Consider the following 18,187-nt stretch of genomic DNA (forward strand, 5'->3'; position numbering starts at 1 on the left):
AAAAGATTGTGGCAGTGTGGAGGCTGGATTTACCATTTGACTGAAATTCCCTGTTTTTCATAGCACTCACTAATTTGATCCTGACTGACTCACAGCAGGGTGTGACTCTACAGGACAAGTGGAAACTCTCAGAAGCAGTTCACCCCCACAGCTTTTTCTTCACTTTTTACTACTCAAAAGACTATAAAGCTTTTTTGTTTGCTCTGTTTACTTGTGAGTGTCTGGATACACAGACTCATACACACTTGTGGTCTTGAATGGTCCTCAATAAACACTTGTGTGTGGGCAGACACGCCAGCATTTGGCAGGTTACCATGCTACGCCGGGCTGGTAACCCGCCAAGGAGGTGACTGGGAAGAGGGAAGAGGAGAAAGGACAAGGAAGAAGAAAGAGCTGGGTTTCGGTCCCAGCTGCTTATTGGTCTAGTGTGTATGTGTGTGTGTACAGCAATGAGTGTTTGTCCTTTGAGACAGAAAACAGACAGTTTATGCCAGAAACGCGTGGAAACACCTAATAGAGAGAGAAAAAGAGCTGAATATACAGGGTTTCCCCAGATTGCATCATGGTTTGCCTGCACATGTTATATCCTGAAAAGTGAGCTTGAGACAGACAATCAATTGTAGAACTTCAAATCAGCCTAAACTCCTCCAGTTGTCTTGTTCATGACTGTATCTATGTGTCAGTAGAGTGGGTGTGGGGCTGCCTGAGAGCCCTCAGTGAATTGACCCCATTGCAGAAAGTACTTCCAGATGTTTGTGCTTTTTTTGTCCATCTCCTGAAGAGCTGGCATGTGGAAACCCAAGGAAGTAAAACATCCATCAGACAGGGCTTCATTCACTTGCACCGGGACAAACACTCAACAGCGTGAAATGGCGAAGACATTCAGGGAATGCAACAGCCCAACAAATCAAGTTACAAATCAAAAGTGAAGGATTTTGTTTCGCTTCCTGCTTTTGTAAATCTTCTTCTCAAAGTCAAGTGTGAAGAGGTAGAACAAATGTGTTCAAGGTATTTAGATATTTCTGAATTTCAGCAGAAATTAGGGCAAGAAGAAATTAAGTTATAAAATAATAATAATAAAATAATAAAAATGTTTTACTGAATCAGGGACCACGAAAGGGCCACCAACTATTTACCTTTCAGTTTTGCTCCTGACAATGTCTCTCTGTCAGGTCTGGGACATGCACTCACATAAAATAGCTGACTGATAGTTAAAAACATGCTTTGTACTCTCTACAAATTTTAAAGAGCACTTGTTAGGTGTTTCACAGCGAGTGTAAAAGTGATAAAAAGTTTTCCACTGAGCGGGAGTCCACGAACATTTCGACAGAGATGGGGACATGTCTGTTTGATGCTGAGAGAGAGAGAGAAAAAAAACAAGATGACCTGACAATGTGCTCCATTGACATTTGATCTGACAACGGTTGCTTCACGGTTGACACTAGAGAAAACTGTTTAAAACTGGGTCAACACAAACTTTAGGAAATCGACTCATGTTTTCAGTCACGCCTTCAGCTGATTATTGAGTATTTCCATGTGTCTGTGCAAATATTTGTGTTGCAGTTGTCACCGAACAAAACAAGCAGATCCAATTTATTCAAGTCTGAACAAGATATGACAAGATTCATTTCTTGTGTCAATTTCTACTGAGTGAAATCTACAGTTTGTTTGTCTTGTTCTTTTGATGGTTTTCCTTTCATATAATCATAATTAATCTTTACTTTCGAAAACAACAATTTGAGCGTGCTGTTTATATAAAGCTGGTGTTTAGGAATGTGTGAGTGAAGAAATCAAAAGGTAATCACTTCTTCCCTGCAGTGGTCTGGCTCCGAGGTGCAATTACTTCAAAGCAGAGGGAAGCTTTGAACTGTGTATAATTAATTCAGGCAAGCAGAACCGCTGTGTCTTTATTGAGTGCTGTGTTTTTGCTTGAGCAACTATCAAACTAATGTAATTTGACCTTCCTGCATAAGATCCTCTAGAGGATCAGGCTATCCAAGCAACTGATTCCCTCTACCTAAACAAGACATGCTCCAAACACTGAAGTGTTTGTTCTTTTAGGCACCATTCTCTAAAGCTTTTGTGGTAGAATATAAGGGTTAGTATTTGACAACAGCATTATTGAAATGTATTGACGAATGGCCTCTGGCTTCGTCGTGCCACCGTGACAATAGGCGCCAAGGCACTGTGTCAGCATAATGAAGCCCAGCACATGCAGGGGTTTTGTTTTTCAGACAAACAAAAGATCAGATCAAATTTTCACAGTCCACAAAGATATGCTTGTTTTCCTGAGAGCCACAAAAAAGCTGCGGAAGGTGGTGCCACTTTAAAGGCTTTGCTGTGCCTTCTGTCAACATATGAATGCCGTTGCTCAAAGTTCACACTTTGATTTTGGCTTGAATTATGAAAAGGCTACATATGTATGTTGGTTTTCGAAGACCTAAGTTTTCTATCTATATATAAAGTCTAAAGCCTCATTGAAATTTGGCTTTGTTTCTAAGGTTCACCGTCAAAACTAGAATGGCACATACCTCTGCCAAGATCCAACAGTCACCTTAGATATATTCAAGATGCATCAAATTTCACAAACTGATAGATATCAGTTCTGTAAATGTGCCTGCATTTTTTTATTATGTGAAGACCCATTTATTCTGAAAAATCTCCCCTGATCCAGATCCACACCGACATGTAATGGGTTCTATTGTGTTATCCTGCTAACAGACAGACAAATGTAGATGAAAATACAACCTTGGAGTTAGTGTGGGAATTACCCAGGTGCAACCAGGGGGTCCCCTTACTTACTGCTCCAGTATTATGCTAAAGTACTCCCCGGATCATAATATGAACCCCCACTGTCCTGTAAATAAATAAATAGATGATAAATAAATCAACAGTGATGATAACATTTAGATTATTTTGATGCTCTCCACATGAATGCACTTGGACTGTTGTGGGGAAAAACTCTATCCAGGTGGCCCCGCTGGTCAACAAGTGACTCTGCTCCTCTGATGTTTCCTAATCACTCACACGTAGAACTGATCTTTATAAAAACCTGCTGAATTCTTATTTATGTTTCTGGATAAGCGGGGTGTTGCTTCTTTAGCAACATTAACATTAAAATGCCATGTTATAATCTTAAAGTGTGTGCCAATCGTCCGAAAAACGTAGTGGAAACCCTGCCCACCTAATACTGGATATAGTCTGCTTTTAAAAGACATTTTGTTGATCATTGTAAGTGACAAATACTTTTTTAAATATTTTTTATTAAGTGTCAATCAAGGGGTCCACAATACTCCCCATATTTCACACCCAACTTGGCATAACTGCGGCCTGACTGACAATCTCACATCAGCAAAAACTCAAACACATCAGAATACATACACACTGACCCTTCAATTTTAACAACTGTACCATGACTCAGCATGTGGAGTCAGTACCGCTGATTTATTGCAGATTTGGTTGTTGCTGATTCTTGTATTTTTTTTTTTTAAAGTCCCTTACACTATAGTTAAGAATGTGTTCACCTTCTCCTGCTGACTGCTGAGTCACTCCAAACTTTGCTCCCAAAAAGACTGAACCTGACCAACCTAGGATCTACCATTGTCTTACAGTACGAGTAGGAGGACTTATGCGTTTTTAAAACGTGTTCATGTGAATTTTACTCACCCGGACTGTTAATGACAAATACTTCTTCACTTCTTCATTTTTCCAGAGACACTGTGACACATCCACAAATCGGTAGTTTATGTTCTCAATAAATGTTGGTCATTATTTCTCTTCACAAAGTAATGTTTTTTGCTCTGTACAACAGTAACTACCATGTTCCCTGACCCACTTTCAAGTTATCAGCTGCTGAATCTATAGCATGTGACACAGGTATGTGAGAGAAAGGCATGACTTTGCTTGTCAAGGAGCAATTTCCTGATCATGTTACTCACTGACAAATGGTTCACTTCAGTTTGGCTGAGATTTAGTATAATCATCCAAATTGAAATGAAAACACCTACTGGGCTACTACTATGTCCTCATTCATAAATTTGACTTTTAAATTAGTCCACTGTGCTTTAAGTTGTTTTTTTTCCTTGCTGATATAATGAAACAGGGGTGGGGAACCTCAGGCCTGCAGGCTGTGTACGTGAGACAGCTCATAAATAATGAGGAAGCAACTCAGACAATACATAATACAAATTTAAAAAAAAGAAAACATGTCCCTCAGCATGTTGTCTCCTCCGGCTGAAGGCCTGTTAAGAAGGACAGGAAACACGTAACACACGACACATAACGTTTAGCTTTTACATGTCGTCTCTTACGCAATGACTGTAAAGAGAAGTGCACCGAAATTTGCATCAAGACTCTGTCCCACTCCAGACCGACTGAACTGTATAGATAGATGGTCGACATGACAGCTCCCCAAAAGTGAAGCCAAAGCATCTTGATTTCCCCCCTGGTGGCTGGCTGCAGAATAGGTCCTAAACTCTGCCTCCTCCTCCGGTCATGCTTAAACTTGTCTTTACAAGGTACCAATATGTGTTTAAGGTTCGTGCCGTGAAGCTGTAGCCCTCTGATAACGTTATCTAATCTCAAAAAGCTGCTACAAGCTTCACTGTTACTCCCGAGATAACATGGCTTAATGAATTTATTGGTCACTTTTATGACACTGCCTGGGGTCATATCTGGTCTCATTTATCTAAACTTATGGGACAACACAAAACAGATGCAGGCCTTCTCCACATTCCAGCATCCCGCAAGAAGAAACACAGTGAATGGCTTTTTAGCAAAGATGTAAACACTTAAACTTCAGCTGTTTTCTATTCTACTCAGGGGAAAAATAAGAATGTGAAGAACAAGATAAGAGAGCGAGCAGTACATGGAAGGCAAGAGAAAAGGATAAATGTGGAACCTGAGCTGAGCAGATACAGATACTTACGGATATAGAAACTATCACACTATTTAAAAAGCTGATCTGTGTGCGTGTGTGTGTCAGGGAACACAAAGCAAGAACAAAAAAATAGGGGAAAGAGAAAAAAAAAATTATCCAACACTCAAACGTACAATATGTAACTGGGGCCACTAGGGGTCTCTAAATGAAAAAAAATTGCAAAAGCCCTAGTTTGATGACCACGTGAAGCAGCATGGGATCATGGGAGTTGATGTCAACACAACCAATGCCGGAAAATTAACCTGACGAGCCTCAGGCAAATACCATGTTCACTGACGAGGTGATGTGTTAAAGCTTTTATAACCTTACGCAGCAAAGGACGATGAGTAATCGGGATATCCATTACGAGGGACCAATACCTACAGTGAAAGGAAAAAACTGCTGACAGGCTAGAATTGTGTGTAACATACATTGTTGCCCCAGAGGTCGTAGCAGAGACGAGCAAAGCTGCAGGTAAACTTGATATGACACAATTAAAAGGCAACTTAAATTAAACATTCGGTTACCTTGAATAAAATTGGGGATTTCTCTGTTTTTCAACATCGTTGGAAACATTTCAGATGCATGTACACAAGTCAACAAAATATATAACACACTGTATCGAGTTGTTTTTATACATTTTAATGAAGAATTGTTCCATGTTATATCTTTAGATCAGCAGTTTGAAGTTACATAATAGCTGCGTTGAATAAAAGTGGAGAAGCTGCTTCTTTTCGTTTGGTAAACTTCTCCCTCAGAGCAGTGTAAGAGCAGCAGGGATCTTGCATCACCCCGTCTTATACTGGTAGTGTAAGGAAGGAGTTTCCCAGAGGAAAAAGGGATATATCCTGATCCTGTTGTCTGCCCCGTCATTCTTCTCCATCTGGTTTCCATTAGCAGCCTGCAAAGGTTTGCCTCCAGCTTTTTCTCTCCTTCCAATCCTTCCATTTTTCATTCACCCCTACTTCTCTCGCTACATTTGTTTAACCATAAAGTGCTTCAACAGAAATAAAGTGATCTTAACATTAAGAAAGATAAGAGGAGGAAAAAAACCATTGTGGTTAATTGTGTAGCTGCCAGGAGCTCATTCAAGTATGGGAGCACAACCACCGTATTCTAAGTCTTGGCAGCAGGATCTGATTCTTGACTGCAATGTAATGTAGCCCAACAAGGACTTAGCTCAGATCAATTCACAACCTTGTAACCAGATATTTAAAAAAGACAAGGGCATTAAAATGCAGGGTTTATGATCTTTTCGTTTGGCACCATCAAATCCTCCCTGCTGCATTCTCAATGAGTTCAAAGAGTCAGTTAATGAGTCCTGACTGGAGCAGGAGCAGGGAAAAGGTGCACGATTGTATCTGGAATAAAAGGATGACAAATTAAAGGAGACTCACTTGGCCTCTAAATCCAAACGGACAAAAAGTGTTTTATTTTCCTCAGCTGCACTGCCTCTGCAGAAGTCAAAGGTCAAGTCGGCAAGAAAAGTTGCTCAAAATATGTAGATCACAAAGGACTAAGAGCAAGAAAGCAAAAGCTGTTTGCAGACATGAACCCACGGTAAAAATATTGGGCCTGGAGATTGTCGGACACAGTCACATTAACAACAGGAAACAGTCCAGAGCATTCAGGCGAGGCGTGGCACCTGGGTAGAACATGCAGGAGGCAGGACATGACGTTTAAGTTCCATATTGTGGAAATCACATGTTTTTGTTTACAGCGCATCAACATCAGCTTCAGATCACCAAAAGATCTTGAATCTCCTCCTCTTTCCAAGTTGACATCTTCGTTGTCGTCTTCTACCTGTAGGGCACTTCTTTTTCCTCCTGAGATACAGGCATTCTTCCACTTTCACGTCCGTGAGAAACGTCATCAACACGTCCACTCGCTCGCTGTGAGTTCTGCAGACGTTATCTTATGTTACTCTCACATGGGCTCCCACAGAAATTTTCCGTTTTATCGTTTATTTTACTAGAGGGCTGGCAGAAGAAGCTCTGGAAAATGTCTGACACATAGAGCACATCTGAGAAATGTCAGTGTAGCTAAAGTTAGTTAGCTCTTTTCTTTCTCTCTCTTTTTCCTACCTTCCTTCAACATGTCCTGTTTGAGCTCTGTTCATTAGATGTCTCCTTCCTTCCTTTTTTTCTGTCTATCTCTCGCATTCTTCCGTCTGTCCTTCCTTCGTTTCTCCAGCCTGTCTTATTTGAGTGTTGTTTATTAATTGTCTCCTTCCTTCCTTCCTTCCTTCCTTCCTTCCTTCCTTCCTTCCTTCCTTCCTTCCTTCCTTCCTTCCTTCCTTCCTTCCTTCCTTCCTTCCTTCCTTCCTTCCTTCCTTCCTTCCTTCCTTCCTTCCTTCCTTCCTTCCTTCCTTCCTTCCTTCCTTCCTTCCTTCCTTCCTTCCTTCCTTCCTTCCTTCCTTCCTTCCTTCCTTCCTTCCTTCCTTCCTTCCTTCCTTCCTTCCTTCCTTCCTTCCTTCCTTCCTTTCTTTCTTTTTTTTTCCTGCCTAACTTCCTTTCTTATGTTCTTTCTCTCTTTCTTTCTTCCTTCCTTCCTTCCTTCCGTTCTTTCATCCGTCCGTCCGTCCGTCCTTCCTTCCTTCCTTGCTTCCTTCAGCCTGTCCTATTTCAGCTGTCTCCTTCCTTCCTTCTTTCGTTTGTTTGTTTGTTTGTTTGTTTGTTTGCAGACCAACATCTTACAGCTTGAATAGATAAAAAACATATAATATTATATCTGACACATACAAATGTCCTGATAATCTTAGTTTATATGTATATAATAATTTTAACATATGATGTGTTTATATATAACAATATAATGCATATTGCTCTCAGAACCAAGATCAGGGATGAACAGAATCAGTGAGCCACCGGTTACGCAGCCTCCACCACGTAATATCTCGGAAATGAGCAAATGAGGTGACTGCTTCACTACACTGTAATTACATCCACATGATTGGGCCTGTGGATTAAGCTGCTTGGCTCCAGCTATGATGTTTCCTAAACTTCAGCTACAGATACTTTACTGACCTTTTCAAAACTGGACTGGTCACAGTAAACAATTATTATTTTTCATGAAACATCTCACACGTCCTTTCACTTCCTGCTCAGATAAGTGGCTTTGTATTGCTGCAGTTTGCTGCTGGCTGCATGCAGATACTCTGTGTAATGGTCCTTTATTAATGTGATTAGTGCTTAGTCTGTTTGATGTGTGGTATGTTGAGGTTTAATGTGGCAAGAGCCAAAGATTTTCCTCAACATTTGTTGTGCTAATGAGGCACACATGATTTTTCTTTTCTCCCAAACATGGAGCCAGACACCTCATGGTTCAGAGTCTGAAGTTGAAAATTGTAATGGTGTTGAAAATAATTTCATTATAATACTTAACCATACCCAGATCAGGATCGGGATTATGATCAATTCAACACTCTGCCCTGGAACTTTATGTTTTCTCAAAGGTGACAAGAGGGCCCTCTAGTGGACAGTGTACCTGACTACATGGTGTCTCCAAATCTAGCCATAAAATAGTATAAAGTGAGAGAATAAATCAGGCTTATTTAAAACTATAATTAAATGCCACAACCCTCTGCAGGGGTTGTAGTTTGCATGTAGGCTCCATGACCCATCTGACTTCCTATAAAAATTACCTACATTACCAGAATACGGCCGATGTTAAAGTTAACAGGTTTGTTAAATAATAATTATGATTATTATTAAGGTTAATATTATTATTAGCAGTAGCATATTTGATCACCATATTGACATTAAACACAGGAAAATATGCATTCTCTGATGTAGCTGGAAAGAATATAGACTCAGTTTCACATGTAGCGTTTTTATTTATATATACACTTTTTGAAATTACCGACAATAAAATTCACAGAAATCTTTCAGTGCTTCTTCAAATTCAATCTTTCAAATGACAACACAATCTCTTGAACAGTAACATCATTATTACAGATTCACTTTCCCCTAATCTTACAAAAGTCCCAGGACAAGTACAGTTTGTATTTTCACTGCTGAGCTCTATCTGTTAAAATAACAATGTATTAGTGTAACAAAAGGTCAAATATTAACCTCACAGGTCAGATCAGCCAGACCCACAGTCACTGATGAACCCTGTCCAGTGTGGCGTCCGTTGTACAGATAGATTTTTTAAATAAATAGTAAATATTAGGAAATATACATAGAAAATTAATATTCCAGGAGTCTTTCTGACACTTTACATAAGCTGACGTATGTCCAGCACTAGTGGAAATAAAGAATTTTCATGTGTTCCCTGCGCGTGTCCATTTCCCTGCTCATTCACTGGACTGAGTCTTCCTACGTCTCATTTCAGCATGTCTGAATGTTTGTGTATGTTGTGTTGTTTCTTGCCATATAGCCAGCTATATTTATAGATATATTTCTATGCCATGGTAGGCCATTCACACACCCCCTCAGCAGTTGAGAATGGAGTTGGTCCACATGATGCGTACGACCTTCCTCGAGGTGTAGCTGTATTCATACTGCACGTGATCATGGAAGAAATACAAGTATCCTGAAGAGCAGAGGGGGAGCAATGTTAGAAATAAACTCAATACAGACAGAGGGAAAATCATCTTTTTGTATATTTATGAAAATTTGATATTAAATGCTTCACAGTACCGTATTGATAAAGAGCAGCATCAACCTCGTCATCCATTCCAGGAAAATCGTCCTCAATGGTTCGTGGGTATCCGCTGTCCATGGTGCCTGTTGCTTCATCGTAGCTGTTAGGGAAAAATAACAGGAAAAGTTCACCAGGAATACTATACTGTGCAGGTTTATCAACTCTTACATTAATATGTACAAACCTCCAGTATTCCTCGTCAGTGAAGAGCAGAGTCTTGCCCGTGTCTTTGATGTGCACAGCCGCATCCACTTTCCTTACGGTTTTGGGGAGGCCGAGTTTGTGGATGTATTTAGGGTAACCATCCACGAGGTTGTATCCGTTCAAAGCCCACATTCGGATCCCTGTTGAAGATAAAGTAATAACAATGGCGCATAAAACAACAACAATAACTAGAATTCCACTCAGTTGAGCACATACTTCCACCAAGGCCCGACAATCCCCTGACGAAACTTTTTAAAACTTTTCCATCTGGACTTCTATTTGGATCTGCACTATATTGCACACATAGTTTTTCACCAAGATCCGTGAATTATTGTCAAGGGAAATGCCACCAAGTGTTGCGGTCATCCTTCCAGTAGTTTTAATGTAATCCTGCTAACTGACAGTCAAAAACATTCCTTGGTTGAGGTCATGACCCACCACTGAATATGATGACCTGGTCCTTCTCTGGGTTCTCGTAAGCTGCGTCCACCTTGTTGGGGAGGGAGGGCCACGTGAACTGGATCAGAGTCTGTTCAGGCTCAGGCATCTGAGGATGGAGACGCCAGTAGAATCTGGAACAAGATAAAGCATAGAGTTAATGTGGTCTCTCTCTCTTCTCTCCCCTCTTTTCCACCCACCTCTCCTCTCCCCCTTTTTTCTCCTCAACCCAACCAGTCGCCCACATTGAGTCTGGTTGTGCTAGTCGTCTCTTCCAGTTGATAAGTATCCTCTCTCCACAGTTATCAGAGTGCTGCTCAACTGTTGGGCTTATCTATAATTTAAAGGTCACCTCACTATATAAAGTACCTTGAGATAATGTACTTTAGGATTTGGCGCTGTACAAATGAAATTGAATAATGAATAATATGAGCTGATTTACTAATCTACAATTTTTAAATTGATTCCCTAAAATAGTTTGCCCTATCTCTCTCTCTCTCTCTCTCTCTCTCTCTCTCTCTCTCTCTCTCTCTCTCTCTCTCTCTCTCTCTCTCTCTCTCTTTAACGTGTGTTATGATTACACAAATAAAATTGAATTGGGCTCGATGTATAGTGAATTGATTTTGGGTGGAACGTGGATACATGGTGTTTAGGGATCACAGGTTTTAAGTCTCGTCATTGATGATAAAGATCTGAAGTTCAGGTATGACTGTGTGTTTGTGTGAACCATGTACCTGTCTTTGAAGATGATGGTCTCCCCCCTGAGTTCTGTGGCAGCATCAAAACTCAACTTGGGGTCACACTTGTCTGGTGCATCAGGCTTTGGCTTCACCTTCTTGTGGTCTGGGTTTGGACCTGAGATTGAACATCTTGCATTAATGCACCGTTCACAGTAATGTTACCATGATGTTATGAAAAGCATTCATAGGTGAGATTTGTCTGAATCACCGTAGAGAGCTTGAATGCCTTCGATGTCATCCTCAGCCAGAACGAAGCCTGTGCTGTATGCATAGATGGGATACATCAGGGCACCGGCGTCTGCGGAGTGGGACATACCGAGGGCGTGGCCCAACTCGTGGGCGGCCACTATAAACAGGTTGTAGGCTGTGGAGAAAAGATATCCAGTCAAATTTTGTTCAGATAAGTTGTGTATAATGTCGACCCTGTGCCTGAGTCTTACCGGATGAATCTTTGGTCCAGTGTTCATCCTCATCAAAGTGAGTGTCTCCTCCGATGTCTTGGCCCGGCGGGTAGGCGTGAGCCAGCAGACCATCAGGCCCATCAAAAGGGTTGAAGTCTCCATGCTCTGCAGGATTCAGGTTTCCGTTTAAATAAACTGAGCAGAATGTGCACAATCTCCCCTTTTGAGCATGCAATTACCCTTTCAGCCAAAGTCGAGCATGCTTACTTTATATCAGAATTAATGCTGTAGGTTTTTTGTACCTTTTGACCCAAAACTGATCATAATGTCAGCGATGCCATTGTGGAGCTTCTTGAAGGTCAGAGGCGTGACATCAGACCAAACGTTCAGCGCAGTGCGAATGGCTCTGTCCACGTCAGACTTCTTCAGATCTGGTGTGTAATTCAGGATCCTGGCACACAAGGTGACAAATTAAGAAAAGTGAATATGAAAAGTAAATCAGTAAAGTTATTTTTTTCTTAATCCTGCTAAATAACAAACAAACACGGACAAAAACATCAACTTTCTTGGTGGAGGTAATTTTTTATGCCAACCTGAATGTGACGTCGTTATTAGGCCATTTGAGGTCTCGAGGGAAGTGGTTGTACTCCCCGATGTCCGGGACACCACATCGGGGAAGATTCATAAACTCCAGCGTGTTGTCATCCAGATTCCCTGTCACCTGGAAATGAACACCATAAATAAGTAAGTCATTTTTGATAAGAGCGTTTCATAGCATTAACATAATTAATAAATAAAAAAACCTTCATCAGTTGAAAGTATTTTTAAGTGTATGACTTCCAAAAGAAACTGTCCTCCCTTAATCCAGGTATAATTAGTTATTTCCCTCATCAGGTCACCTTGAGTTTGAAGAAACTCTGCATCTCCTTGATCTTGGTCTTGAAGGCGCCTGATGTCCCCTGTCTCCCCTGAAGACCGGCTGGGAGACCATAGAAGCGACGGAGGTATTTCTATTTCAAAGACAGAAATCCAAGAAAAGTGCTCCATCTTAGATTATGAGTACTGTTATGATTCTTGACATGATTACATTAAATAAGCCATTTAAAGCCAGTTTACAAGATGTCAGATCTTACCTCTGCTTGAAGCCAGTTCTCTTTGTTCTCAGATGGCAGAGGCAGCGCAGAGGTGTGAGCGACCAGCGCCAGTAGCAACAAAGCTATCATTGTTGCTGTCTTTTTGTTGTCCTAAGCAGTCATTGGGCTCAAGGAGCACTAAAGGGTATTTATAGTGTTTTGGGAACACTGTTTTTTCTTCACTCAAAGGGTCCCAGTGATTCATGTAAAAGCACCTAGCCACTTCCTCCTGCAGCCATCGAGAATGTGCTTGTATGTGTAAAATGTGCAATGACTGTGGTTTGAGTGTTCTCCTTTGACCCCATTGGAAATGCTTTGATGAAACATTTTGCTAAATTGCAATGACTTGAGGAGTTTGCCAACATATTCAGTGAAAACGTCCAAGAGGCAAAAACAACTAGGAGTCCTTTTTTTCCTGTCAGCAGATTTACAAGTGTCAACAGGTCAGGTTTAATATGTGATGTCGCATCATTACTGATCTGCCAATCTTCTTTAGGTTAAGAAAGAAAATAAATGCTGCTCTTTGCGAAAAAAGTCGGGGATTAGGGGAATATTTTCATGCTGATGCTTGTCTCATGATAGTGAATCTGTGTCTTGTTATTTTAGGTGAAGACGTTTTAGGAGACATGACTAACAGACACACATGAGAGTAAATAAGGAGAAGATGAAAACATGAAATCTAAAACATGTGATTTCCTGTTGGTTCTAAGTTGTATATGACTGTGCCCCACCCTTACCTGGATCTGTATCTATCTATCTATCTATCTATCTATCTATCTATCTATCTATCTATCTATCTATCTATCTATCTATCTATCTATCTATCTATCTATCTATCTATCTATCTATCTATCTATCTATCTATCTATCTATCTATCTATCTATCTATCTATCTATCTATCTATCTATCTATCTATCTATCTATCTATCTATCTATCTATCTATCTATCTATCTATCTATCTATCTATCTATCTATCTATCTATCTATCTATCTATCTATCTATCTATCTATCTATCTATCTATCTATCTATCTATCTATCTATCTATCTATCTATCTATCTATCTATCTATCTATCTATCTATCTATCTATCTATCTATCTATCTATCTATCTATCTATCTATCTATCTATCTATCTATCTATCTATCTATCTATCTATCTATCTATCTATCTATCTATCTATCTATCTATCTATCTATCTATCTATCTATCTATCTATCTATCTATCTATCTATCTATCTATCTATCTATCTATCTATGTATTTATTTCGTATTTATATATATACATATAAGACCCTGACAGTATTGTTCCAGATATTTGCTGAGTTGGTTTTGATTCAGTCAGTGGAGACAAGGCAGGTGAAGACATGCGTCTTAATACTGCGTCTACTCTATCACTGTCTGTGTCTGACAACAATGCTGTATAATTATTACCTCTTGGCACATCACTGGAATTCCTTCACTTCCACACACTGAGAGAAGACTCTGCTGAGAGGCCCCTAGAACGGTGCTTTTACAAATGTTTCTGCACTTACCTTGAATCAAGTAAATCACATAATGGTATTGTTTACACATCTGGAAACAGTTCAACTTAACATCGCTGCCCTGACGACAATTACATGCCAAAGATTTGATAGGACAATTTGACAATGTCATGATACTAGTGTTTATCAGCATACCTTTAGAAATATGTCTCATAATAACATGATGACAGTGTTTTGATGAGTATGAGACTGTTCGTGTCACGTTTTGCAGTCTAAGTAGCAGGCTTCTGCACTGCCAGAGAAATCAGACACTTTATTAAGTCAGTGAGGGGGAGGCAGCGTGCTAACAGTCCGTCTGTGGACCGGGATGAACTTCTTCCTCTTCTATATCTTCCAAAGAACTACAGCAGTGCATCATTTTTATATTTATATTTGTTTTATTTCACCATATCAGACTGAGGCCGACATAGACAGACTGACCTGTGACATGTACAGATTCTTCATCATGGCAGCAACATTCATAGAATCACGTCAAAGCACCAGCAAAATGTTTGTTTGGTCACTGCGATGCTTTATATCGATCTGAATTACAGAGCTATTCGCTTAACAGACATCTAAAATAGCCGACATGCATTATGAATGATGAACAGAAAGTCCAGCACACAAACAATAAATAGTGACAGTATATTGTGGAACTGAGGAGGAATCACTAATGACACAGAAGAATTCTGAAGTAGCTCCAGAGCATTAACACAGAACATGACAGCAGACAGATCCAGAACAGGCATTACTGTAGTCAGGGTTAATAAAGGATTCCTAGATACAGTGGCAGCGATGTGTGGATGAAAAACTTTTACTTACTCCTACACTTTGCTCTTGACAAATACGAATATGTTAATTGTTGTGTATGATACATTTGTTTATGATTTTAATTATTCTACACAAACATCACAGATATTAGTGGTGTGTACATGTAACGTGTAACAAACTTTGTATCCAAACGCTTCAGCATCCTGTGTTGACAAATATTTTAGGAGTAACATCATCAAGGTTTAGACAGTGGTGAGCACGGTGCTCCTGAGTCAGGATTGGGGGAAGTTGGCAGTTTGGGGGATTTTTTATGCTATTTAAAAACGGTCACTTAAACACACAAACACACACACACACACCAAGTGTGTGTGTTGTGATCCAGTTGTTGTATACAGACAGTTAAAGTTCCTAAAGATTGTTTTGTATCTACATTATGGCATCTGAAGACTCAAAGACTCAAACCTGTCAGGCTGATAATCTCCTTGTTTTTGGACTGGTTTTGTATATTTGGAATTATGTTTGCAATATTTAGTTTATTGTTTCCTGTTTTATTCAGAAACTTGTGTGTCCCTCTTCATTTGCTTCCTGTTTTTGACTACGACAAGCTCCGCCTTCATTTTCTTCACCTGTGGCTTGTCAAATTGGAGTTCTTATTCTCTGTGTTTCTTTGTTCTGTTTCAGTCTGTTTGTGAGTTATCCAGTATTTACCCTCATCATCATCTTTATCATTTGATTTACCAACATTTAAGTTGGTTAAACTTAAATGTTATGACTTTTCCTTCCAAGGTTTTGGATTCTAATGTCGGCCTGTTGACCTACTCATGAGTCTGAATACAGAATGCTCATTGGTCCGTGCTGGTTTAGCATCAGCATTTGGGCCGTCGCCTCATTCTATACATATAAGAGTTTTCACATTGGAATAGCTAGACACTTGAATTTTCCTGTCCATTTGTTTGTTTGTTTGTTTGTAAGCAAGATTACGCAGAAGCTACTGGACAGATTGCCACAAACACAAGGCTGGGTTATAGGTCGCAAAAGAACACATTCAATTTTGGTGCAGATGCAGATCCAGGATACGTCTTTACCTTCTTTTAACATAGTGAGATGAGGTGTTTTTCAACATTTGTGTTGATTCCTCAGAATAACTGCAAAAAATCTTTAAAGGGACTTTTTAAGGGGCCTTGGTGGAGGTTTGTTCTTCTGGGTCTATGGTTTTAGTTGTTGGTATACAGAAATCTCAACGTACTTAAATGTCTTATACAAATGAATTGACACAGTGCATATGATGTGACACTTTTTAAGAGACACAAAACTCATTTAAATCAGATTATTTATTCACATCTATTTGGTTACATTTCTTCTGCTATGATCCTTCTACATCCTTCTTCCTTTGTGGATGACCAATCACAACAACGTCAAAGATTGAGTATATTTTAGTTTATTGAATTTCCAATGTGAACAATCCTACTACAAATATGAGTATTTTGAATACAGAACTTCGCTTCCTCCCTCAGCCAAAAGGAAAGTAGCGGATGTCTTTGCTGGAGCATGACTCTGGCACTTTGTGGGTTGTTGTCTAGATTCTCTTTGGTCGTTCTCCATGCAGATCAGCACTTTAATGTTGTCCAACCCAAAGCCTTTTTTGGGGTTTGGTTGTTGAAACTGGCATGAAGCAGCTGCCCACTACTGGTCAGGAAATCATTCACTTTCTAAATTGTCACTGTTGTGCTGCTTGGTCATACTCTATAGGTATGGGACATGGGACAGGGTTCGTTGAGGGACCACACAACCACCCTGCTGTGTCTGGACATAGTGAGAACAACAGATCCGCTGTGGAAGCACTGATTTCTAGCCTTATCTGAAACTGCTTTCATACCTTTCACATAAGATGCTGGTTTAATTTCACTTGGTTTCTACTGGGGAAATAATGGTATTTGTATTGAGACAAAGTTTACTTTAATGATCTGTGCGGGGGACCTGTGCTGGGGTATAAAATGTACGATGTGGATCTTGCCTGGATAATGAAATGTCATGAGTATAATGTACTGTTTGCAGTATATTTAATCAAAATCTCTAACTGATGTAGCCTAGCTTGCTCTTTGAGTGTTTTAGTCTTGTTAGTAAGTGATAGTAATTAAGCGATCTCTACTCTTACATGTTTTGTGAATGGGTGTTTTTTTTAAACACAATAGAAAATTGAATTACAAAAAAGACAGACTAATTCTGAGTGTTACAATTCACTGGTTAAGACAAATAGCTTATGTGCAATAATGATACACAAGCACCCAGTTGAACTGCTGACCATGATGACTCACTAGAGGACACAAGCACACTCTTTGTGAATCTACAGTCAATTCTGGGCAGTTTGTTGAAAAAACCTGAAAATATCCAGTGTAGTGACCCAGTTATGAAGCTCTCCTACTTTTGATCCCCTACGAATGTACAAATCTACCCTTTATCCTTTTCTCTGTACAACAGTATTGATTTGGCTGGTTATTAATAGAATTTATGTTGTTTCTATTCTACATCAGACAAGCTTTATAATAAAAGTCCTCTTGGAGAAGCAATACAAGAGATGGCTTTTTTTTCTTCAAATTACCTCATTTTAAGAGATGATTCAGCTGTTTCCCTTTTAATATTCGCATTATTACACTCATTTCTTTTGGGAACATGTTAAGTCTACATTCAAATTATTTACAATGAGGGATACACATGTAGCATAAATTGTTTTAACATTTATGTCTGTTTCCAAAGAATGCATAAGTACTATTGCTTCATCATACCTTCAGAAGTGGAATTTGCTAAATATCATCATATTCAGTAAGATAGTGGGCAGCTGCTGTGTGAATGTGTGTCAGAAGACGCCAGAGTCACTCTGGCGTTATTTAGCTGAAAAGACTTCAATGAGGCAGTATATACGGACTATAGAGCCTCTGGATCATAAAACTCAGTATGAAATATTAACATAAGTGCTGGCAACATATCGAGGGGAAATAATTCCTTTATAATACAATATAGCTCCAGAAGTGATTGCATTTCACATCATAATAACTATGGAGCATTGTGTGAGCCTATGGAAATGATATGTAATACCACAACGGATCTGACCAGTGACATGCTCTAGAGACAGCTCGGCCTACAGTGAAGGAACAATGTAGATTACATGGATGCCAGCAAAATGCGACACTTTACAGTACACCATGGAGACCATTTAATCTGAACACATGGGAAGTTCACAAATAAAGTACGTAAAAATCAGTGACTGGAGAAAGTTAAGATCAGGTCCATGTTTAGGAAAGACACATGGTGAAGAGCTGCCACACGGGGGCAGCAGAGGCTATAACAGGAGAGTGTTCAGGAGAGGGGGCTCACAAAAATCATATACAAACTTATTTGCTATCTTGTATTAT

At 39.7% G+C, this 18,187-nt stretch overlaps 1 protein-coding gene across 1 annotated transcript; it reads right to left on the reverse strand.

Annotated features, from left to right (window-relative positions):
- Window positions 1-9,353: 9,353 nt before the first annotated feature.
- Window positions 9,354-12,289, reverse strand: mmp13b (matrix metallopeptidase 13b). The gene is made up of 10 exons (XM_061073466.1): window positions 12,248-12,289; window positions 11,942-12,069; window positions 11,651-11,799; window positions 11,388-11,513; window positions 11,140-11,311; window positions 10,942-11,061; window positions 10,208-10,341; window positions 9,750-9,909; window positions 9,562-9,665; window positions 9,354-9,454 (listed from the first exon to the last, which is right to left on the reverse strand). Exons 1-10 carry the CDS (start codon window positions 12,269-12,271, stop codon window positions 9,354-9,356), a joined length of 1,218 nt encoding a protein of 405 aa, XP_060929449.1. The 5' UTR covers window positions 12,272-12,289.
- Window positions 12,290-18,187: the final 5,898 nt, after the last annotated feature.

Source organism: Limanda limanda, chromosome 6, assembly GCF_963576545.1.
Source record: "Limanda limanda chromosome 6, fLimLim1.1, whole genome shotgun sequence".
NCBI lineage: Eukaryota > Metazoa > Chordata > Actinopteri > Pleuronectiformes > Pleuronectidae > Limanda > Limanda limanda.

Coding starts and splice junctions, on each gene's coding strand:
- mmp13b (XM_061073466.1), bottom strand. CDS start 12,271: ATGCAGAGTTTCTTCAAACTCAAG. Junction 11,312..11,387: donor CTGGACCAAAGATTCATCCG/GTAAGACTCAGG, acceptor TTTTCTCCACAG/CCTACAACCTGTTTATAGTG. Junction 9,910..10,207: donor CCAGGTCATCATATTCAGTG/GTGGGTCATGAC, acceptor TATCTTCAACAG/GGATCCGAATGTGGGCTTTG.